The 24,425-nt window shown below is 44.1% G+C and overlaps 1 protein-coding gene across 3 annotated transcripts in view; it reads right to left on the bottom strand.

Moving 5' to 3' along the window:
• RGL3 (ral guanine nucleotide dissociation stimulator like 3) overlaps positions 1 to 24,425 on the bottom strand; it is a 60,252-nt gene that overhangs the window by 17,662 nt on the left and 18,165 nt on the right. Inside the window, exons 1-15 of one of the 3 annotated variants that reach the window (XM_069767209.1) lie at positions 23,314 to 23,949; positions 21,024 to 21,122; positions 14,985 to 15,181; positions 13,801 to 13,875; positions 12,940 to 13,121; positions 12,749 to 12,864; positions 12,324 to 12,539; positions 11,483 to 11,586; positions 8,307 to 8,391; positions 7,918 to 8,001; positions 5,883 to 5,969; positions 5,772 to 5,804; positions 5,555 to 5,676; positions 2,597 to 2,686; positions 2,301 to 2,436 (exon numbers count right to left, since the gene is read on the bottom strand). In XM_069767209.1, coding sequence (XP_069623310.1) covers positions 2,301 to 2,436; positions 2,597 to 2,686; positions 5,555 to 5,676; positions 5,772 to 5,804; positions 5,883 to 5,969; positions 7,918 to 8,001; positions 8,307 to 8,391; positions 11,483 to 11,586; positions 12,324 to 12,539; positions 12,749 to 12,864; positions 12,940 to 13,121; positions 13,801 to 13,875; positions 14,985 to 15,181; positions 21,024 to 21,122; positions 23,314 to 23,379 — 1,692 coding nt within the window. In that variant the 5' untranslated portion in view covers positions 23,380 to 23,949. Of the gene's footprint in view, positions 1 to 2,300; positions 2,437 to 2,596; positions 2,687 to 5,554; positions 5,677 to 5,771; positions 5,805 to 5,882; positions 5,970 to 7,917; positions 8,002 to 8,306; positions 8,392 to 11,482; positions 11,587 to 12,323; positions 12,540 to 12,748; positions 12,865 to 12,939; positions 13,122 to 13,800; positions 13,876 to 14,984; positions 15,182 to 21,023; positions 21,123 to 23,313; positions 23,950 to 24,425 lie in introns of those variants that run through there. The other 2 variants (XM_069767208.1, XM_069767210.1) reach the window with 2 other exon arrangements.

The following is a 24,425-nucleotide window of genomic DNA, read 5'->3' as shown; positions in this document are numbered from 1 at the left end:
GTCAGGTTGGGAGGGCGTGTTCACAGCGCTGGTTCTTCCTCAGCTTTACGTTGGTGGCGTAGTGGTGTGCGCCTGTTGAAGTGACTAATCCACTGTGGGCACGTGAACAAGCAGCGCGCGATCTGCGCTGTCATCCCTTTCGTCGGTGGGGGCGGCCATCTTCCTGGGGCCGCGCGTGCGCAGATCGAGTGCTCTGCTGCATGGGGCTTCAGGAAAATGGCCGCGGGATGCCGCGCGTGCGCATTAGAGATCGCGGCGGCCATTTTCCCAAAGCAGAGTTTGCATCTTGGCTTTGGGAAAATGGCCGCCGCGATCTCTAATGCGCACGCGCGGCATCCCGCGGCCATTTTCCTGAAGCCCCGTGCAGCAGAGCACTCGATCTGCGCACGCGCGGCCCCAGGAAGATGGCCGCCCCCACCGACGAAAGGGATGACAGCGCAGATCGCGCGCTGCTTGTTCACGTGCCCACATGGATTAGTCACCTCAACATGCAGACACCACTACGCCACCAACGTAAAGCTGAGGAAGAACCAGCGATGTCACCACGCCCACCCGACCTGACCAGCCTGATTGACAGGCGAAAACGGCGACTTTGGTAAGTTATTTCTCAGCATAGGTGGGGAATCGGGGTACACTACATACACTATAGTAACGCACAGCGCAGGCCCTATTTAACAGTATTTATATCTCAATCTCAAAAAACGGGGTGACAGGTTCCCTTTAAAGATTAATTTCTTACATTCGCATCTAGACTTTTCTCCACCAAACTGTGGAGAAGTGAGCAACGAGCATGGTGAGAGATTTCACCAAGATATTGCGTCTATGAAGAGAAGGTATCAAGGAAAATGGAATCCATCAATACTTGCAGATTACTGTTGGGCAATTGTAAGAGATGATCCGATGCAGGAGTACAAGAGACAAGCAAAAAAAGAGTTGTCACGGAACGAGGAGCACATTTTGTAGTGCAATTTCTGCATCTTTATATTTGCAAAAAAAATAATGTTTCAAATTAACTATGTGTAGCAGTAAAAGGAAAGCTCAACTCTTTGATATCATAGAAACAGGAACCAACTATAAATTTTCATTGACCGATTTGAATTCAGGAGGTCAAAATCAAGAAATGGCTCATGTCATAACTGAACCTGACAACTGTTGAAAATATATAGAACAGTGTAATCAACCTGACAGTTTAGTGGGTGGGACGGAGGTCCAGGTTCTATACGACCGGTCATATTCTACCCCCTCATGTCTGGGAGCAGTCAACGAGAGCAAAAAAGGGCCTTCATCAAACTGTTCCCACAAAGCTGGAAGCTACAACTGTCCACAGTGAGATAAAGAAACTTGGCACTCAACTTTAGGAGAAACTGAAGTAGATTTTTAATGCAGTCAACAGTTGTGGTACAATATTCACAATTGTCCACAGTGTCTTGTGATGAAGCATTAAATTTCCCTTCACTGGAACTAAGGGGTCGAGGCCGCACCGTGATAAACCAGCCATGTAGTTATGAAGTCAGCAGACTTTTCTGCCCTCAGCTCCTCAGGACTCGGCCTCCCGCTGTGTAACTTTGAGGCTGAGCTGCTGCGGTTCCTTCCACTTCTCAATAATATCACTAACAATTTATGAGGGAATATTTAGGAGGGAAGAAATGTAATGAACGGACTCGTTACCCCCGGTGGCTCCTGATACAGGACCGTACTTGTATCAATAAGCTCTTTACTAACAGCCATTTTGTCCCATGTTAGTAAAGGCAAACGGCATGGCGAGGAGTCGGATGTTATAATAGGGAGGTGAGGTGCCGGAAGTTATGCACGAGGAGGGTGATGAGCCAGATTTCATGGAATATGGAAATGGGTTGGATGATATACTCCGGAGAGTGAGGGGCCAGATATTATACACCGGGACAAGGCAGCGGGAAGCGAGAGGTCGGATGTTATACAATGAGGTGATTGGCCAGATTTTATACACTGGGGCAAGTGGCCGGATTTTATACACCACGGGGGCAAGGTGTTGGGTTTTATACGCCGGTGGGGAGAGGGACCAGATTTTATACATCAGGGGGCCGGATGTTATACACTGGGGTGAAGAAGGACCGGATGTTATACATCGGGGGCAATGGTACGGAAGGTAAGATGTAGGGCCCAATACTTTTCTCCATATAGTGTATATTCGATAAATTCAGGTCTATTGGTCATATGGTGGTGTACGAGGTTATAGGGAGGTATACCAGATATGTGGTAGTGTATGAGGTTTTTATGAGTGTATATCAGCTACTTTGTGGTGGAGAGGTATATGGCATTACCTTAGCCACAAGAGGCTCCGCATGACACAGTGCAGCAATAAGCCCTTCATCCATCTCACAGCTGCTGCAGGAACCAGATGGCGACACACGGTCTCCATTCATCTTCGGACTGAACACTTCTGAGCCTAATAATAACCTTAAATAGATGACAGTATACCTGAGCAGTTAAAATGGCGCATCAGTACATTTTACAGTAAGAAGGAAAGCAAGGCACAGGGTGTGGTTAGCGAAAGGGGAGGGGCTATGCACCCAGAGAACCATGGGATTGTTACAATAGTGCCACAGTGAACACTCACGAGCTGAATCTCTTGGTCAGTTTTCGGCGGATTCGTGGAGAATTTGGACAGGAGTCTGCTGGCGGCTCAATGCTGCGAGATATCCTGTAACTGCAAGAATAAAGAGGAATATGTTATTGTTGATATACAGACTCCAAACCTCAAAGTCTACAGCACAGGACCTATTTCATAAAAGGAAGATGTCCATAGACTTAAGATGGGAGTCACTGGACAATAATATGGACACAGACTCATGAATAACTGCTTTAACCTTAGTTCCCCTTTCGCTGTGTAGGAGCAGCAAAAGAAGTCATACTAGTAATTGCCCAGCTTTTTCAGGTCCAGATAAGGAAGAAAGACCTGAAAATATGTTTTTAACTAAACAGAAAATGACTGATATTTGATATTTTTTACTTTAGTAAAAGTAAGGGATCATGTAGTGTCGGCACCCAAAATAAAGGTAAAGGGTATGCCAACTTTTGCAACTAGTTTTTTTATAGCTCCAATGAATAAACATGAATAAATCTTGATAAAAATTATCTACCGTTTTGTGTCTATAGCTCAAATATAATCCTACAAGTTTCCATGGTAAAAGACTACAAATAGCCCCTGTGTAGTCTGATACAGATGATAAAGTTAGAAAATTCTGTATGGATTTGTTATATTAGTCCTGAAGTAAAATTTATATTCCAGGATACATATTACCTTCAAACACAAGGCACCGCGATGGGGTCCAATGTACCCCCACACACATGCAAATTGTTATATGTCATCTTTCTAGGTACACTATGTTTTCTCCAATTAACTCTTTTTGATACACTCCATGATACTGCATCGCTATATAGATGACATTTCTGTATACTCATCTCAACAGCATATGACCAGAACTCCAGTTTACCAGTCACGCATAGAAGAACAGCATTAGATTATTAGATACGACAATTATAAAACATACAAGAGGTTTTATCCATTGATCTATTCGTGAAGGCGCAGTCTACAATAAATTACTTCACTGTACAAGTTGTCACCCCACAGTCACTACAAAGTTGATTCCCATTGCACAATTCGAGAGTGGCACTAAAAATGTATCGAATGATCACATACAATAAATCCGTTTACATGAGATATAACAGAGATTTACCAATGGGGTATTCTGAGAAACTTCTTAAGCAAGGGAGAGAACAGCGTCTACCCAAAAGAGTGAATATTACACAAAAGAGTTCAGTTTGTACATATTGTACATTCCATCCATTTTCTTACTGTATCCACAATATACACAATAGATAATGGTACACCCAGAGTAACGGTTATCTTTTGAAGGAGGCATTCCAAATGCCCTTTCCTCAATGCTTTAGGCGACCACCAAGTTTCAGAAGCAAACTTGTGAGAGCCGATAAGAGCTCCATATAAAGAGTTCCTAATCAGACATTCTTACAGACAAGAAAGAAAGACATGTTCCCATGTCTACATTGTATTCAAAGTAACAATGAAAGGCTATCCCAATCAGAGTCCACATTTGTAGCCTATGTTAACAAGTGCCCCTGTGGCTTAGTACACGTAGGTGAAACAACCCAACAAATTTGGAACAGGATTTCTCAACATTACATAAGATACAAGAGGTTACATCTACCACTCCCTTACCAGTTTCAGAAAATTATTTACACAGTTGCCCAACTAAGGTTTCAAGTTTTAGTGAGACGTTCTGAATCCTCTGCTTGCACACTCAAAACATTCAAAGAGGACCTGTCATCAGGTCAAAGTGGCCAGTTCCTATAGTTCGGTTCCAGACTGGGGAGGCACCGGATTAGTCTCAGAGCACCTGTCATCGGGTCAAAGTGGCCAGTTCCTATAGTTGGGTTCCACACCGGGGAGGCACCGGATTAGTCTCAGAGGACCTGTCATCAGGTCAAAGTGGCCAGTTCCTATAGTTGGGTTCCAGACTGGGGAGGCACCGGATTAGTCTCAGAGGACCTGTCATCAGGTCAAAGTGGCCAGTTCCTATAGTTGGGTTCCAGACCGGGGGAGGCACCGGATTAGTCTCAGAGGACCTGTCATCAGGTCAAAGTGGCCAGTCCCTATAGTTGGGTTCCAGACTGGGGAGGCACCGGATTAGTCTCAGAGGACCTGTCATCAGGTCAAAGTGGCCAGTTCCTATAGTTGGGTTCCACACCGGGGAGGCACCGGATTAGTCTCAGAGGACCTGTCATCAGGTCAAAGTGGCCAGTTCCTATAGTTGGGTTCCACACCGGGGGAGGCACCGGATTAGTCTCAGAGGACCTGTCATCAGGTCAAAGTGGCCAGTTCCTATAGTTGGGTTCCAGACCGGGGGAGGCACCGGTTTAGTCTCCTCTTCAGATATTGTCCCCGACCAGATCTTCAAACTTCAACCAGAGCATTTCAGAAAATAAAATACCTGTCTGCAATTGTGTGGTCAGCCTATGATTCCTGTTGCCCTAGGTTCCGGCAGGATGAAATAACCCTGTCATTAATGTTAATGGCGGTCTATAGAGTTTCTTCATTAGTCTTTAGAACTTTGGAATTAGTATTTGCCGACCTACCACCATATTATCTCCCAGGTCTTCTCTATTTATATCTTTCCTTTGATGAATTGTCTGACGCTATTCTCACACATTAACACTATAGTTGTAATGGAAGTTGCGATATTGTGATCTTGTAATGCATCCAATTATTTATTTCCTGCCGTATGTCTATAGGATCTGGCACGTTTCCGTTACATACGTCATATCTTTGTTTCTTTGTCGCAGTTTGGTCAGACGAAGGTCCTGGACTGTGGACCGAAACGTCGCTCTCGTTTGTGTTGGATCACGTAAAGATAAAAGCCTACACTCATTCTAGATATTGTAGTGCTGAGTTAAAGCGGTTGTCCACAAGATGGGTGATAACCTGCTGATCAGTGGGGGTCCCTGATCGGCAGAATGTGTCATTTTTATCCCCAACATTACCATCGGATCTCCTCACCTCTGGTCCTCAGTCAGCTGCCGATGGGTGTAAAAAGCTTGTAAGATTTCCGGCTTTGGCGTCAGAACATAGTGACGACACGTGAGCTGAAGTTTCTGGATCTTACTCAAGACTTCATACTCCTAGAAAAAGAAGAGTGTGAGCTCTGGGGACAAGATGGTAGTGACTATAGGGGATCTGATATAGTGGTGTTAGGGGGGTGTGAGACAAGACTTACCTTCCTCCTTTTCTCAAAGTTTATGAGCCCACCCTGCAGAGAAGAGAAAAAGGTAAAAGGAGGAAGCGCTGAAGGACAGGTGTGTACAAGGGTCAATCAAAGGGGTCTCACCTCTACAAAGTCGGGCAGTGCTGTGTCCAGCATAACAAGGTCTGTCAGAAATGTCCCAAGATACGGCACGGTCCCTTGAGCTGGTCTCTGAAATAAGACACCTATTTTACTTTCTATCACTTCTTTTATATCTATCATTATTCTAATACAAAGCTCCAAACCTTCTGCACATACATAAACAAAAAAACTCTGCTTCCCTGCAGCTACCACTAGAGGGAGCTCCGGAGCTTACTGCATACTGTCCAACAAACTGCGTACAGTGTGCTCCCTCTAGTGGTGACTGCAGGCAAGAAAAAAAAAATTACCATTTAATTTTAGGTCTATGCAGGGGGGCAGGAAAAGTGAGCTCTGGTCAGTATCAATCATGTCATTTAAATTTTTTTGCTATGTAATCATGATGTAGGGGCAAAGGATTATAGTGATGTATCACTTACTTTGCTGTGTGTTGTCATTTCAATAAAATCAGTGTTTTATCAGAAGTGGATTATCACAACAGGACTAGGTGTCTCGTGCTTCCTAGTCCCTCTGCTCAGTGTAACCCCGTTCCCTCCACTAATTGGTAGCTTTCTGCCTATGCACTGTGTACACAGAAAGCTGCCAATCAGGGGTGTGGGCTTGGTTATACAGGACTCCATATTCTGAGCTCTGCTAGATTTGCAGCAGAGAAAAATTATTAAAAATTATATAACAGTAAGCAGCCCAGTAAGAGATACATGGCTGGAATCAGGGTCTCAGCCCCTATGTTATGCTGCACTCAGATTACCTATTAGGGGCATACAGCATTATATGGCGTATTAAATGGTGTCATTCAGAACCAGAAATCGTTCGGCAAGAAATACAAGAATACAAGCCCTCATGCGTCTATATTGACAAAAAAATAAAAATGGATCTCAGAAGAAGGAAAGTAAAAAAAAAAAAACGAAAGCGCAAAAAAAAAATTGTCCGATCCTGACGTAGTTAAGGACTGTATTGATGTTACAACTAAAGATCAGCAGGTTTTTACTATTTATAATTTGAGAGCAGCATGAAGGAGGGGCAGAGACCTGGATTACAGCGATGTGTCACTTGTTAGGCTGTCTTTTTTAGTTTTAATACAATCAGTGTTTTATCAGCAGGATATTATCACTGCAGGACTAGGTGTCGTGTGCCAGGCAGTCCAGCTAATTTGTGTAACCCCGCCCCTGCCTCTGATTGGAAGCTTCCTGACAGTGTACACAGGAAGCTTCCAATTAGGGGTGTGGGCGGGGTTATACACAGATCAGCATTCTGACCAGTGCTCCATTTATAGCAGACAAAACAGGGATTCTATCAAAACTACACCAAGCAGCCCAGTAAGTGACACATTGCTAGAATCAGGCTCTCTGCCCCCGTACATCGTGCATTCACTACAATCGTATGTATTAAAAAAAAGTTTAAAATTCTGAAAAAATAAAGTATAAATTGAAGTATATTTGGACTTTATTTTTGATGGTGGATACGAATTTCTATGTTTTTTGGGGGGGAGGGTTCCTAATTTTAAACTTTTTTTTTTCTTTTTACAGTACCCCGAATGTTGGGAAAGGGTTAAAATACAGTTGTTAAATTAGCAAGAAGCAGGAGACGGTTGGAAGAGAATACGACTGTAGGGTCAGATTACATAGGGGTTTGTTTTATTTGTATTTTTTTTTTCTTTTTTTACCATTGCTATGCATAGGAGCTGCGGGCACAAAACGGTAGCAAAAATTTTTTAATCAAAAACCATTTCCAAAGTTGCTTCAATTTCCTTTTTTTTTCGAGCGATAAAAAATGTGGCGACGGTGGACATAAAGGAGTTAGAAAATCGCCGTAAAGAAGTAAAAACGCTATTTAGAAATTCCGATAGTCCGGCATCGAGTGTTGGAATATTGCAGCAGGGTGCATTATGTAATGGGAGGCTGCCCTTCTGTAAACCCTCGGCTTCCTCGCGGGGTTAATATTATACCGCAGGACTAGTTACTCATTTCCATGTCACACGGCAGCCAAGCGTGGAAGAGCCAGGTCGTTCCTGAAAACTTACCGTGGAGCGGACCTGCGACGCCGATCTCTGAAGTGGCCGGGGCTCGTTACGTGCGCTGTTGGACCTGCGAAGCGGGATCTCATCCTGGTGTAAGGGGTTAAAAAAAAAACATAAGAAGGATCATATCCGAGAAGGAGACCGGACACTAGATTACGAGGAGTCCGGGGACAGTCTTCATCCTTGCTGACGGTTTCCTTTCAGTACAGCACCTCGTGTTTGCAATGCTGACCCACATAGAAATTAATGCGTTAAAGGGGTCCCTGCTCATAAAGAGCGGTCTTGTAATGACGACCCCTCACCCAACCAAAAAGTGGCGCTATCCATGGAAAAACGCAGATTCTCTGCCCTCCTTCCATGCCGCCTCCGGCCATCGCTACGTATAGATTTACCTTGGTCAGGATTTCCCGGCTCATCTCGTGGTTGTTTTCATCTGAGAAGATGGCCGATAACTTGTGGAAGACGTTCAGATTGTCTCTACGGGATAGAAGAAATTCATTACCAATGAGGGGGGAGTAACAGGGATGCCAAAGTCCATGGGGAGCCCCTAAATTTTGCCTTCCCCACCTTCACGGAGTGGCGCCGGGCCCCGCCGAGTATCGACACCTTCAGGTTCCCATGCAGAGCGCAGCAGTAAGGATGAGTTTGTCATCGGTTGCTGCGCTCTGCATAGGAAGCAGGTGAGATGGCAAATTTTGCACTGCGCTCTAACTAGTTTTTTGCCTATTTTTTTTCTTGCCCTAACTATAGTTAATAGGACTAGTGTTAAGGCAAGGGTATGTTCACACTGTGCTTTTTTGTACCGCAGAAAAATGTGGCGTACATCAAGCACTTTTTTTAATGCGTTTTTCATGTGTTATTTTTTATTACCATGTTTTCTGTTGAATGGTTAAAAAAACGCTGAAGGAATTGACATGCTGTAGTTTAAAAAGATAACTCACTACAGTGCAAAAAAAAACAAAAGGAAAAAAAGCACAGTGTGAATTCGATTTTAGAAATCACACGGATAAAATGCAGAAAAAATGCTATTTAGGTTAGGCCTAGAGATAGGATTAGGGATAGAGAGAGTTAGGGTTTATCCCAGGCTTAGGACTAGAGTTAGGGTTACACCAAGATATAGGGTTAGGGGATAGTTCTAGGGTTTGGGTTTTTCCCTGGGTTAGGACTAGTGTTAGGATCAGACCTAGAGTTAGGATTAGGGGATAGTTTTAGGGTTAGGATTTGTCCCAGGGTTAGAGTTAGGGGTAATTCTAGGGTTAGGGTTTGTCCCAATATTAGGACTAGCGTTAGGGTTAAATCCAGAGTTAGGGATAGTTCTAGAGTTAGGATATGTCCCTGGGTTGGGACTAGCATTAGGGTTAGACCTAGGTATAGGGAAAGTTCTAGGGTAAGGTTTTGTCCCAGCTTTAGGGTTGCACCTAGATATAGGGTTAAGGGATGGTTCTAAGGTTAGTGTTTGTCCCAGGGTTAGAGTTAGGAATAGTTCTAGGGTTAGGGTTTATCCCAGGATTAGAACTAGTGTTAGGGTTAGACCTAGAGTTAGGGATAGTTCTAGGTTTGGGATATTTCCCTGGGTTAGGACTAGCATTAGGCTTAGACCTAGGTTTAAAGAAAGTTCCAGGGTTAGGGTTTGTCCCAGGGTTAGGACTCGTGTTAGGGTAAAACTTAGAGATAGGGTTAGAGATAGTTCTAGGGTTAGGGTTTGTCCTAGGGTTAGAGTTAGGGATAGTTCTAGGGTTAGGGTTTATCCCAGGATTAGAACCAGTGTTAGGGTTAGACCTAGGTTTAGTGAAAGTTCTAGGGTTAGGGTTTGTCCTAGAGTTAGAGTTAGGGCTAGTTCTAGGGTTAGAGTTTATCCCAGGGTCAGGGTTACACATAGATATAGGGTTAGGGGATAGTTCTAGGGCTAAGGTTTGTCCCAGGGTTAGGATTAGACCTAGGTTTAAGGAAAGTTCTCGGGTTAGGAATAGTGTTAGGGTAAGACCTAGAGTTAGGGGATAGTTTTAGGGTTAGGGTTTGTCCCAGGGTTAGAGTTAGGGATAGTTCTAGGGTTAGGGTTTATCCCAGGATTAGAACTAGTGTTAGGGTTTAGACCTAGGTTTAGTGAAAGTTCTAGGGTTAGGTTTTGTCCCAGGGTTAGACTTAGGGCTAGTTCTAGGGTTAGAGTTTATCCCAGGGTCAGGGTTACACATAGATATAGGGTTAGGGGATAGTTCTAGGGTTAAGGTTTGTCCCAGGGTTAGGATTAGACCTAGGTTTAAGGAAAGTTCTCGGGTTAGGAATAGTGTTAGGGTAAGACCTAGAGTTAGGGGATAGTTTTAGGGTTAGGGTTTGTCCCAGGGTTAGAGTTAGGGATAGTTCTAGGGTTAGGGTTTATCCCAGGATTAGAACTAGTGTTAGGGTTTAGACCTAGGTTTAGTGAAAGTTCTAGGGTTAGGTTTTGTCCCAGGGTTAGATTTAGGGCTAGTTCTAGGGTTAGAGTTTATCCCAGGGTCAGGGTTACACATAGATATAGGGTTAGGGGATAGTTCTAGGGTTAAGGTTTGTCCCAGGGTTAGGATTAGACCTAGGTTTAAGGAAAGTTCTCGGGTTAGGAATAGTGTTAGGGTAAGACCTAGAGTTAGGGGATAGTTTTAGGGTTAGGGTTTGTCCCAGGGTTAGAGTTAGGGATAGTTCTAGGGTTAGGGTTTATCCCAGGATTAGAACTAGTCTTAGGGTTAGACCTAGGTTTAGGGAAAGTTCTAGGGTTAGGAATAGTGTTAGGGTTAGACCTAGAGGTAGACATAAGACTAGTTCTAGGACAACGTGAACATTTTCAGGAAAAATGGATTACACTAGATAGCAATCGGTATTGGGCTAGGATAAGAAAATAATTACATGAAAAAAACGTGATCGAAAAATAATAAGTAAGAACATAGTAACATAGTTAGTAAGGCCGAAAAAAGACATTTGTCCATCCAGTTCAGCCTATATTCCATCATAATAAATCCCCAGATCTACGTCCTTCTACAGAACCTAATAATTGTATGATACAATATTGTTCTGCTCCAGGAAGACACATAATAAGAAAACACATAATAATATCTAACTCTTATTTCCAAGTTTTTATGCAAGATTTCAGCAAAAAAAAAAAAATCGAGAAGTTTGAAATCTGCTTTCTTGATGGTAAAACACAGGTTTTTGCAGCTGCTTTTTTCGGTGCGGATTGCAAGTGTGATTTGCACACAGTACATGTTTACTCAAAGTATGCGGATCTCAAATTCAGTCAAGAAAAAAACACAAGCGAGTGCATGTGATTTCTGAAATCTCATAGCTTTTTCTGGTACTGTAAAACGTAGCTTCTTATTTGCATTAAAAAATGTTGCAAAAAATGCAACGTGTGAACATAGCCTAATGGAGCTTTCTTTGTATCGCCTCAATATCTTGAAGCACAGGTAGCGTCTGATTGTCCAGAATTGTAGAGCCCTAGGAATATTCCTAAGTGTGAAGCTTCCACAGTTATTTCAACACTTCCAGTGTAAACCGTTATAACTGTAATATTAGTAAGTCTGGGCATTACAGTAATTACCTGCTCACTGCCGCCCATGATCTCTTCAGCCGATAGATTGAATTTGACTGAAGGGCCGACAATATGGCTCTAAGAGAGGAGAAGTTACGTAGAAATCTGCAGTACTGGAAAAAGAAAAGACTCCATGTCACATAGCTCCTCCCTCCTGACTCTGTCACCCCATGGTATTAAGAACAGATTTCAAAGTCACATAGCTCCTCCCTCCTGACTGTGTCACGCTGTTGTGGGAGGAGCAGACTTCATGTCACAGAGCTCCTCCCTCCTGACTGTCTCACCCTGTGGTGGGAGGAGCAGACTCCATGTCACACAGCTCCTCCCTCATGACTGGGTCACCCCGTGGTATGAGGAGCAGACTCCATATCACATAGCTCCTCCCTCCTGACTGTGTCACCCTGTGGTGTGAGGAGCAGACTCCTTGTAACAAAGCTCCTCTCTCATGACTGTTGTCACCCTGTGGTGGGCTGAGCAGTAGTGGTGAGTGAATATACTCGTTACTCGAGATTTCTCGAGCATGCTCGGGGGTCCTCCGAGTATTTTTTAGTGCTCGAAGATTTAGTTTTTAGTGCCGCAGCTGAATGATTTACATCTGTTAGCCAGCTTGATTACATGTGGGGGTTCCCTAGCAACCAGACAACCCCCACATATATTTATGCTGGCTAACAGATGTAAATCATTCAGCTGCGGCGATGAAAACTAAATCTCCGAACACTAAAAAATACGCGGAGGACACCCGAGCGTTCTCGGGAAATCTCGAGTAACGAGTATATTCGCTCATCACTACTGAGCAGACATCATTTCACATAGCTCCTCCGTCCTGTGGCGGTTTATATATTGGTCACACCTGTGCGATAGAGATCCACTTCTCAAGCACTCTGGCCCTCATCTGTGGCTTCATCTGGATGTCGTTCAGAACGGACGCGGTCACACAGGCTGCCACTGCATTGAATTGGGCTACAGTGGCTCGGACGCTCGGAGCAACATGTCTGTTCTCCTTCTTGTCACGTTGAGACCAAATACTCCCAAGACAATGACAGGACTGCAACTTCTGGAAGAGATCCTGGAGCAAGACAGGGGATAAGATATTCATCAGTGGGATGAGATCCAGCATTTCTCAAAGAAGGACCTCATATATACTGTATATACAAATGTCTGGGTCAAAGTTTATGACAAATGATGTGTGACTATAGTTGGCTGCGCACATCCGTGAGCATCTTGAGTATAAAGCATCGGGCCTGACCTCGTAGTACCGATATTGTACGCACTTACCACATCTATCAGCGTCAATTGTTCCGCCACATCCTGAGGAGGGTATGACAATAAACATGTGGTATCTACTGAGCTGTCACAGTCACCTTCTGCTGGTCGGATTATAGATGTCCAATCTGGTTGAGAAGAAATGGTCAGTCTCATGGAAGAGATTCAGAGAAACCGGAGATATATGAGAAGATTGGTCTTACCTTTTGGTGGAGAGTTGTCCTCTCTCTGTTCTTCTAAGCTCTTGACCAGACGAAGGAGCTGGCTGGGGTTCTCCCGGCTGTCTTGGGTTAAGTAGGAGGAGATGAGTTGCACACATTGCGGAGAATCGCAGAAGTCTTGAGGGTGTCTTTCTAACCAGCTCTGTAGGACACCACGTACCACTCTAAAGGAACAAGATGGTCTTTTTTTGGTAAAATTGGTTCCTTTAGCCAGGACCATTTTTAATGTGTCTCCTCCAACCAAAATGAGAAACTGATTATAGTCCTGAATCCTAGATAGAGAGGCCATATATAGGACCTCTACCTTCCACGATGACAGATCGATAATCCCATTCAACCAGAGATGGTGGACAGTTGACCAGGCATGCTTGGGATGCCACCATTTGAGGTGAAAGATAGTCACAGTCTTGGCTTATTCCATAACTGCCATGGACCACGCACGCTTCTCTTGCCACTATTTGAGGTCTAAGATAGTCACAGGCTTGGCTTGCACCATAAGTTCCATGGACTTAGCGACTTCTACTATACTGTATGTCTGGGTCCAGGATGTCGAAAGAGACCACCCACTCCACAAAATGTTTTACAAATTGGCTTCCTATTAATCGTTTTTTACCCATTTTTCCACCAACCTTAATTTGACCCTAAATCAAAGAAGTTTTGCCTACAGGATTATGGATTTAGTTGACCCCTTTCATTTGAGGATCAGCAGTGATCACTGACCTGTTTGGAAAAATCTGAATGTTGATTTCCCCTTTAAGAAAACCAACTAATTTCCGGCACAGAAAAATCAACTAACCCTAGCATGGTAGAGGAATACACAATATGTGACGGCATGGCACTGACCTCTGCACAGATGGAGCATCTGGAACAGGGCTACCAGGTATCGTAGGTTCCTTATCACCAACCTTTTCAAGACGCCTAAAGAAGAAATTATGAAAACTTGTTAGGCAGAGGTTTCTTAAAAAATGGCTCAATATGGGAAAACTCTAACTCCAAAAATTCTATGCATAACCCTTGTGTTCTCAAAGGGAGGGTTTGAGTCTTGAAGTAAAAAAAAATTCCTAGGGACATGTTCACATGTTTTTGGGTGGATTTTGAAGTGCAATAAAGAGTATTCCAAGAGCATTTGAAGTTTGTTTTTATTTAGACCCCATTTTTGACTACGTGGACCTTTTTGGGCTATGCTTTCTTTGGGCATGAGAACAGAATAATTTTTACTAAGACAGTTTTGATGAATGAGGTCCATTGCGCTTCATCATAAAGGGGCTAGACATGGATAGTCCACACTGGTAGCCAATTTGTTGACCAATAAAATGCTTCTGACCAATGTACAGTATATACTGTAAATAAAAAACAATAAAAAAGTGGATGGCTTGGTTTGATTAAGGTCAAAATGAAAAATTTGCTACAAAAACGTTAGGTGTAAAGAACTGTAGACCCTGAGTTGTAGCTACACTTTTCTTCACCGGTGGCAAATATTTGCCCCAGGTTACCCTTGTGCCTCATTGAAATATTTGCCCCAGGTTACCCTAGTGCATCATGTTTGTCACGCTACCCTGGCGCCTAATCTAAATACCCTGTCCAAGCACACAAGGTCTCCTCTTACTACAACCCTAAACACATTATGACCTAAAAACCACAGGGTATCCAGTTGGACTGGTCAACCTCAACAAAGGATTTTCCAGTGGTCCCGAACTGTGACACAATAATAGGCCTCAAAGGTCCAGCATAAGCCACCACAATTTCGACATGGCTAGAGCCAATTACTTGCCATTAGGGTCTATTTCTTAAGGGCTGATTCCCTGAAAACCTATTATATCTTATTGATGTTAGTCCCTCAGGATAGTTTTTCTTCTGATGGGCTCAAATAATCCCATTCCGACACTAGTATGTGGATGACAGAGAAGAAAGATGTTGAAGAAAGTATGAAAATGGTATAGATGAGAGAAGGACATCTCAGGTAACATTAGAAGGCCAAAGAAAAAAAGTCTAGAGAAGGAGTATGGTCTAAATGTTGTTGTCCCCACCTGTCAAGTAGAAGCTCCATGACCTTTTCAGGTGAGGTAAAGGCACGGTAGGTACTCAAGAAGGTGGGCACATACCCAGGATCACTTCCCTGATACTCCACCAGAAGGTTCTCCACCAGCTTCTCCAGAGTCCCAGCACGGAGACAGCGGACCTTACACGTCTTATAATGGACATATCCAGGAGAGGATGCGACATCCTGAGGGCAATGGGAGCAGGTTAAACAAAGTAGAAGATGAGCCAATAGGTGGAAAAAGGAGAACGATAAATACTAAATTTAGATATATATCCTACAAGAACAAGGAGTCATGTATCCACCAATTATATAAAAAGTACAAATTTTATTAGAAAAGCAAAAAATACAATAATAAACCTATGTTGATAAAATTTGAATCAAAGGTGAGGAGTCAAGCTAACAACAACATGGTATCATATGCATTGTATGGAGGAGCAAAAGCAGTAGATATGTATGCCACCCTGACTCGCAATTCGCGTGGGCTTCCTCTGGGGGGGGAATTGTCATATTTTGTGTGGGGGATACTATTTTAAATGGTCCTGCACACAAAATACAAAATATGATGACCCCCCAGAGGAAGCCCACGTGAAACGCGCGTCGGGGTTGCACACACATGGTATTTGTACATGAAACAAAGTGTAAGCAACAGTCATCTGACAATACATTGTTTCTGTGAATTATATACCAACTCAGTACTATATTACGGTACTTATTCTGGGCCTTTCTTTTTCTACAAACTATGGGCTTAAAATCCCCACGGATTTATGTTTAATTCATCTGCTGCTTTTGCCCCTCCATACATTGTGTATAATACAATAGTGTTGTTAGCTTGAGTCTTCACCTTTGATTCGGATTTTATCAATTCATGTTTATTACTGCATCTTTTGCTTTTCTTATAAAATATATACTTTTGGTGGATACATTACTCCTTGTTCTTGTAGGATATATATTTGTTATTTGGAGCCTCTGCCCCGTATATATTGGAGTTACATTGTATGGTGTATGACCTTTCATTTTCTATGTTTTCTTGACCCGTTCAGTGTCAAATAAGCGTATACCCAAGTCATTGTGAAGGGAGGAGGAGCAGGGTCAGCTGTAAAATCGCCTATTATTATTGGTAGATTCTGTGTTATCAGTGGTGTATAGAGGTGATATCGGTCATTGTAATCCTGCCTCTGGTGATAAGGAGCCTGCTGAAAACTCTTCCTGAAAGAACAGTCTAAAAATTGGAGGACTGAAAAATTGCAGGATTACAAAAAAAATTACCACATTTTTTTTAATACATGTAACACAAAAACCTGATTTAAGCAATAGGCAATTTTCCGAATTTTCTGATTATACACTCCCTTTAAGGGGGCTGTTCAGGATTAAGTATTAGGAGCACACCTGTCCATGGGTAGTTTGTTGTGCTGCAATTCATTGATGTTAATGAAGCTGCAATACCACCCCCATAGTATGGAAAAGTGGGGAAATTTGTAGGAAGAAATCAGCTATGTTTTATTATAACCCTACAATGCCTTTGTGTTAAAGAGAACCTTTCGGTGGATTTTTTCTTTATTACTTGAGTACCTCCTCCAATTGCTGCTGCTCCACTGATTTTGGAACAGTTTTTCTTTTCTTTCTGTGCCACTCCGTTACAAAGATATGCCCACAGTAATAAAAAAGAGAATTTTCCCATCAACCGACTGGGCATGTACCACAGAATATCTGGCCAATCAAAACACGGCCCCGCCCACAGAGAAGTTGTTGAAGGGAAAATTTGCTTCTTTATTACCAGAGGCATAAATTTGGAATGGAGGGGCACAGAAAGAAAAGAAAAAATGTTCCAGAATCAGTGAAGCAGCACCAATTGGAGGAGGCACACAGTTTACATTTTAAAAATCTGGTAAAAAGTCCCCTTTAATCACTCGCATAGTCAGTTTTATTCCTTGCACTCTTTCGGTATAGACAGCCCCTTCCTGATGTGATGTTTGTCCTTCTCCACATACACTAAAGTGTTGTGCATGTAACGTTAAGCCAGTGAGATGTCTCACAGCAAGTAGTCCCTTAGACACCAATAGAGAGAATCTGCAGCTTCATCTCCCTCCTCCCTCTCTCTTCATATATTACAGTATTAATTAATACTTTTCCCATTTATTCATAAGAACTACCGATTTTAGTACAAATAGTGACAGGTAAGCTTTAAGAAAGTGAAAGCAGGTGACGTGTTGGAACAGCATGGAATAATTAAGGCTGGAGGTAGGAGGAACCTCAGAGATGGTGAAGGGGGGGAAAACAGATAACAGTCAGGAAAGACCAGTAAAAGCAGAATAAAGGAGCCCTGAGGTAGGGGTGTCAGTCTTCCTACTTGTATTTCATTGACACTTGGTCAAGGCAGGATGTAAACTATTCACATACAGTACAATTCCTTTAATCTGGCATTCAGTAATCCAGAAAGCGTGATTCTTTATTTTCTACAGAATATATGGGAATTCTATCAGGCCCTATTGATGATCTTTTACTTTACGGGTCCATACAAGTTTAATTTTGGGTGCAGAGCTCTATGTAACTATCAGATACGATGCCTGGGCCATGTAGGACTCGCCCCAATCTGGCACATTTGGCTTCTATGTCCGGCCAAACAGCAGGATCTCCAGCAGATGCCATGTGTTACCGGATACAGAGCTAATAATCACGGAGGACAGATGCGATGACAGGATTATAAAGGGGCAGAGGGCGCCATCACACCTGGGGGGCTTACATCATACTGCATCCTATTAGCGTTGTGTAGATTTATAGGGGAAACAGTCAGCAGGATAAACATAAGTCAGAAAGTGGACAGGCAGGGTATAAGAAAAATGGAAACAGACTGGTTATTTATGAAATATAAAGGGGTACAGGGCGGACATTTATTATAAAGGGGTACAGGATGGGTTTCACAAAATATTTAGGGCATGAACAGGACATGATATAAAGGGGTACAGGATGGGTATGCAAGAAATATAAAGGGCCGCGGACAAGTCATTATATTATAAAGGGGTACAGGATGGGTATGCAAGAGGTATATAGGGCACGGACAGGACATGATATAAAGGGGTACAGGATGGGTATGCAAGAGATATATAGGGCACGGACAGGACATGATATAAAGGGGTACAGGATGGGTATGCAAGAGATATATAGGGCACGGACAGGACATGATATAAAGGGGTACAGGATGGGTATGCAAGAGATATATAGGGCACGGACAGGACATGATATAAAGGGGTACAGGATGGGTATGCAAGAGATATATAGGGCACGGACAGGACATGATATAAAGGGGTACAGGATGGGTATGCAAGAGATATATAGGGCACGGACAGGACATGATATAAAGGGGTACAGGATGGGTATGCAAGAGATATATAGGGCACGGACAGGACAGGATATAAAGGGGTACAGGATGGGTATATAGGAAGTATGTTACGCAAGAAGGTGATGCACGTAGTTTGTGGATCCACTGTGCCATGGGGCCGGGTCTACCTTGGAGGGTTGTAGATATGTGGCTACCTGGTGTTCACTGGAGCTCCTGATGGTGGAGACAGACTAGGCTGCAGGTGGCCGCCAGGTACCACTCCTAGGTAGTCCCCAGTACTAGAGCTGCTGACCCCAGGGATCAGGTACACAGACACGGACTGGACTTGGCCTCCGTTCAGACTACTTCTTGGCAGGAAGGATACTGATACGGAATTACACACAGAGCAGTATTCGGAGACTACTAGAACAGTCTGGATACACGAAGTACACGTTCACACACATGGGTCTCAGGCACTGGCCACACACGGACCAGAGGTTCGGGTTCAAGCAATGGCCCCACAAGGACCAGGGGAGCAGGTTCAGGCCCTGGCCGCACAGGACCAGGGGTTCGGGTTCAGGCAATGGCCGCACAAGGACCAGGGGAACAGGTTCAGGAAGGCCGCTCAAGGACCAGGGGAGCAGGTTCAGGCACTGGCCGCTCAAAGACCAGGGGAGCAGGTTCAGGTACTGGCCGCACAAGGAACCAGGGGTTCGGGTTCAGGCAATGGCCGCGCAAGGACCAGGGGCTCGGGTTCAGGCAATGGCCGCACAAGGACCAGGGGTTCGGGTTCAGGCAATGGCCGCTCAAGGACCAGGGGAGCAGGTTCAGGCACTGGCCGCTCAAAGACCAGGGGAGCAGGTTCAGGTACTGGCCGCACAAGGAACCAGGGGTTCGGGTTCAGGCAATGGCCGCGCAAGGACCAGGGGCTCGGGTTCAGGCAATGGCCGCACAAGGACCAGAGGTTCGGGTTCAGGCAATGGCCGCACAAGGACCATGGGAGCAGGTTCAGGCAATGGCCGCACAAGGACCAGGGGTTCGGGTTCAGGCACTGGCCGCACAAGGACAAGGGGTTCAGGTTCAGGCAATGGCCGCACAAGGACCAGGGGAGCAGGTTCAGGCATAGGCCGCATAAGGACCAGGGGTTGGGGTTCAGGCACTGGCCGCACAAGGACCAGGGGTTCGGGTTCAGGCACTGGCCGCACAAGGACCAGGGGTTCGGGTTCAGGCAATGGCTGCACAAGGACCAGGGGTTCGGGTTCAGGCACTGGCTGCACAAGGACCAGGGGTTCGGGTTCAGGCAATGGCCGCACAAGGACCAGGGGAACAGGTTCAGGAAGGCCGCTCAAGGACCAGGGGAGCAGGTTCAGGCACTGGCCGCTCAAAGACCAGGGGAGCAGGTTCAGGCACTGGCCGCACAAGGACCAGGGGTTCGGGATCAGGCATTGGCTGCACAAGGACCAGGGGTTCGGGTTCAGGCACTGGCCGCACAAGGACCAGGGGTTCGGGTTCAGACAATGGCCGCACAAGGACCAGGGGAGCGGGTTCAGGCATAGGCCACAAAAGGACCAGGGGTTCGGGTTCACGCAATGGCCGCACAAGGACCAGGGTTCAGATGCTAATTTCAGGATACTAGGACATGGGAGGACCTGACAACATACAGTTGCACACACTAACAAGTACTAGGAAACTATAGGGACTGCTCAGGCACTTCCATAATGGGGGCGGTGCCTTTTATACTCGGATGCCTCCCAGCTATTGGCTAGGAGCATTTTACCATGTGCACACTCTGCCCCTTTAAGAGCAGGTGAGCGCACACGCGCATTAGGCGCGATGCCGGGAAGACACAGGAAGCACGCCGGGACCACGCCGCGTGGCCGGAGCCGTGAGTATACCGGCGTCCCTGTATGGAGGGGGAAGGGGAGCCATGCAGGGGTGCTGACATTAGCGTTACAAAATTTAAAGGGGCACAGACAAGTCATGACATTATAAAGGGGTACAGAATGGGTATACATGAAATATAAGGAGGGATGGACAAGTCTTGATATCATAAAGGGGTAAAGGATGGCTATACAAGTAATTTAAAGGGGCACGGACAAGTCATGACATTATAAAAGGGTACAGCATGGGTATTCATCAAATATAAAGAGGCATGGAGAGATCATGGTACTATTATAAAAGGGTACAGCATGGGTATTCATCAAATATAAAGGGGCATGGAGAGATCATGGTATTATTATAAAAGGGTACAGCATGGGTATTCATCAAATATAAAGCGGCATGGACAGATTACAGTATTATTATAATGGGTTACAGGTACATGAAGTGTTGTACAAAAGATACACATGAAATAAAGTGGGTTACTGGTATATATCCACAGGATAGGTAATAAATGTGTGATCACTTGGGGTCCAGCCTCTGGGAAGCTCACTGATTATGACTGTGTATGGAGCGGTAGTGAGCATGTGCGACCGCTGCTCCATTCACTTTCTATAGGAGTTGTTGCACATGGTCACTACCGCCCCATTCACAAAAGGGATTTTAGGCCCGGAAGGGTGGTGGTTTCAGCAGCAGGATACCCATCGATCATACATGTATCTATCATCTCTACCGTGGACACGTTATGTATATTTTTTATGGTACAGGATAAACAATAGAGTTTTTCATATTGAGAGTCAGATCCGGCGCACGCTCCCCCCTATTTATTACCAGGAGGTCTCTGCAGGGTCTCTCTGTCCTGACTCTCCTCAGGGTCACTCCGTAGATCGCTCCGTCTTCCACCTCTTCCCCCCATTCCTGCAGAGGATTCTGAGAAGAGGAGAGAACAAGTTCAGGGTGAATATCCTCCCCGAGGCTCTTGTATCCATGATAGGTGTCCTCCCTCCTCAGGTTTTTGTACAAGTCTCACTTGGTGATGAAGCGGTTAATTTTCATCTTTCCAAATCTAAAGTCACTTGTCCGGTTTGGTCAGGTCCCCCACCACCACTCCTCCTCCTTCTCCTCTATCTCTCGGCCGCCCTATTAAGTCACCAGGCCCGGATCCGTAAACTAAATTATACATTAGAGAAGATCGTGTATTTCTGGGCTCAACGAAGAAGTTTCGGCCTGTTCCACCCTTCACGCCCCAAACTCAACCTTTTCACTGGTATGGTGTCCATCATACATGCCACATACAAGTCTAAGGGCCTTACAGTGCTCCTCCTTACCCTGGAGGTTGTGAGGAGTCATGGGGGTCTCTGGACCTCCATTTCAGTGATCAAACGTGGCAGTCAGGGGTCTACTGAAGGCCCACATCACTGCCATCTTGGTAGTCCTGTGAAGCTCCGCCATAGACTGAGCTACATAGAGACAGTGATTTACACTATATACTTTAGGGGACTAAAAAAAATAATAGTGAAGAATATATATTAAAAAAAAACACTATATAAACCACTTTCCTTTTCTCAAATTAAAACTAAAAACATTAAAAAAAATAAACATTAATTTGTCATAGCATCCATAAAATTCCAATATATCAAAATATAAAATGAATTACGCTATCCTGTACGGTAAACATCATAAACAGAAAAAAAAAACACCAGAAATGTCAGAAATGTGAGGTTTTTAGGTTATTACTCCTACAATAAAACATAATAAAATACACCAAAACATAAAGCCACAAAGTAAAATAAATTAAATCAAACTTTATTACTTTGTGGCTTTATTATTTTTTTGGTGTTATATATATTGGATTCTTAACATTATAGGTATACTAAAAATATTGTATATAGCCAAAAAGGGTATCAATAAAACCATAAGTTAATCAAGCAAAAAAAAAAAAAAAAACTAGTTTTCACCCAGCTAATCAATGGAAAAACATAAATGGTTTTTGGAAAGTCTTGGAAAATGGCGACATCCCCCCCATCCCAATTTTTTCTTACAAATTTAAGTTTTTTTTTTCAATAAAAAAATCTAAAAAAATGATAAGAGGTGATCAAAATGTCGTATCTACTCCAAAATTATATCAATAATACTGCAAAACACAAGCCCTTGCACAGCTCCATCAAGCAAAAAATGAAAAATTTACGGGTCTCAGAAATTGGCAACAAAAAAATACTTTGGAGGAAAAAGTGAAGCACAAAAATGGTTTTTAAGAGGTTGAGAAGACTCGTCCATCACTGTATATTGTCACCTATAGCACAATGCAATCTGCCGTTCATTATTACATGGGGACGGTTGGTCTCCTATCAGGAACCTTATTTTTCTATCATCCAGAGAGACCAGGCACATCTTGATTTAATGTGTACCATTGTAATTCCTCGTCTCTCCTGCGGAAGCGCTGCAGGGAATCTGAGCATTTACTGTCAGCTTCCCTCACAGCTGACCCATGAGAATGTCTTCAGCAGGACAATCTGTGATCATCCTATTATCGAGGAACCTTTCTAGCAAAAAGAGACTGTTGTAAACTGAAAATTCCTCTGAGAAGGAGGCACCATGTTCCTCGTACCTCGGGAATTGTTCCTGTGTCCAAAATGATGAAACTTCATGAAAGTAGCATATCGGTCATGGATTAGGTTCTGATTGAAAATAGTAATCACTGTGGCTGGCTGATCAGATCCAGACCCTCAAATATAAGATATTGGTGGTCTACCCTAAGAATAGGACATCAATATTAAAGAACTAAAATACCCCTATAAAGCAGATTTACAAGATTAACTCTTTAGGTGTATCATGTCTCTGCCCCTATGTACAATGCACTTATCTTATGACAAGTGCACTTTGAGGAACATCCTCCTTTCCTTAAAAATTTCCTCACGCAAAGGGCTTGGACCCTGGATTCAGGAGGACTAAGGTAGATAGTAGACGAGCCTTCTTCTGCTTCATCCGTGATCCTGGGGAAGGGTTGGACCCTGATGGTTTGCCCATCCAGGGGTTACACCACCATTCTTTCCTCCAGGGTCTAAGCTATCTCTGAAGGCCACTGACTATTCATACACAATGCCCAAGTGATCAAACCTACCATAGTGATCTCTTTGCCCATGGCACGGGAGGGCTTCGTCTCGCGGAGTTCCTCTTCGTCTGACATTTTTGGATCTCAATGTCTATTTTCAGACACCATGTGACAACGAAAGGATCAACGTATATGAGTAATATAGGACCACCTGCCCCGGCGAAGACATCCTGATAGCTCAGGAAAGAGATGGGGGCAGAAGGGTGAAGTTAAAAGCGAGACCACTAAAATTGTATTACAGATGGGAATTTTTGGCAAATCCCAAAGTTATATTCCTTCGTAAACTCACTCGAGATGCCACCACCCATAAATCTGGATCACTCCAAGATGAAGATATCCATCCCTCGGATATCAATATCTCCAAGCTGTCTATATCCTACGACTCCTGACAATAAGTGGGTCCTCCATGTGTCACTTGCTTACTATCTTCTCTTTCTGGTTGACTTTTCCTTGCCTTGTTTGTTCTTTGTTGTTTCTTCTCACTTCTCTTCCGTCATCCAGATAGCACCAACCTTGATAATGTCTCCAGCAGAAACTTTTCTCCAGGACTTTTCTCCTGCCTACCGTCCTTGGTTTCCCCTGTCTCTCCTTCCTTCTCTGTGGTCAGCCTTGTGTGTTGTGGAAAGTTTCTTTCTTTTGAAATCCTCAGACTGATATAATCGAGGGATTAAATCCCTGCCCTCCAGAGAAAGAGGGAAGGGAGGAGAGTTGGGAGGAGAGACCTGGGAAGTTGGGAGGAGGGAGGAGAGGAGAACATAGGGGTAGGAGATAAGAGACAGAGGAAAAGAGAGATCAGAGACAATGCTGAGGGATCCTGGGAGTGGAGCAACATTTGGGCAGGAGGACATAAGCAGGAGGGTATAGGAGGAGGACACAGGACACCTGAGCAAGAGGGAGAAAAGGAGGACAGTGCTGCTCCAAGATCTCAAAGTTCATTACAAGGTTACAGACGTCTTGAGAAATAGTTAACTCAGTAGGCTAAGGAGACTTAGTGGGGGGAGGGGGAATGAAGACGCTCATAATACCCTATTGTGTGTGCGTATTATATATTACTGCGGTGTACAATAGCCTAAAAAGTCTGCGTATCATGGGCACTAATATAAAAACATTTACTTATGTAT

Source organism: Ranitomeya imitator, chromosome 4 (assembly GCF_032444005.1).
Source record: "Ranitomeya imitator isolate aRanImi1 chromosome 4, aRanImi1.pri, whole genome shotgun sequence".
NCBI classification, from domain to species: domain Eukaryota; kingdom Metazoa; phylum Chordata; class Amphibia; order Anura; family Dendrobatidae; genus Ranitomeya; species Ranitomeya imitator.
The sequence above is the reverse complement of the archived record's forward strand: the minus strand, read 5'-3'. Positions and strand labels throughout refer to the sequence as shown.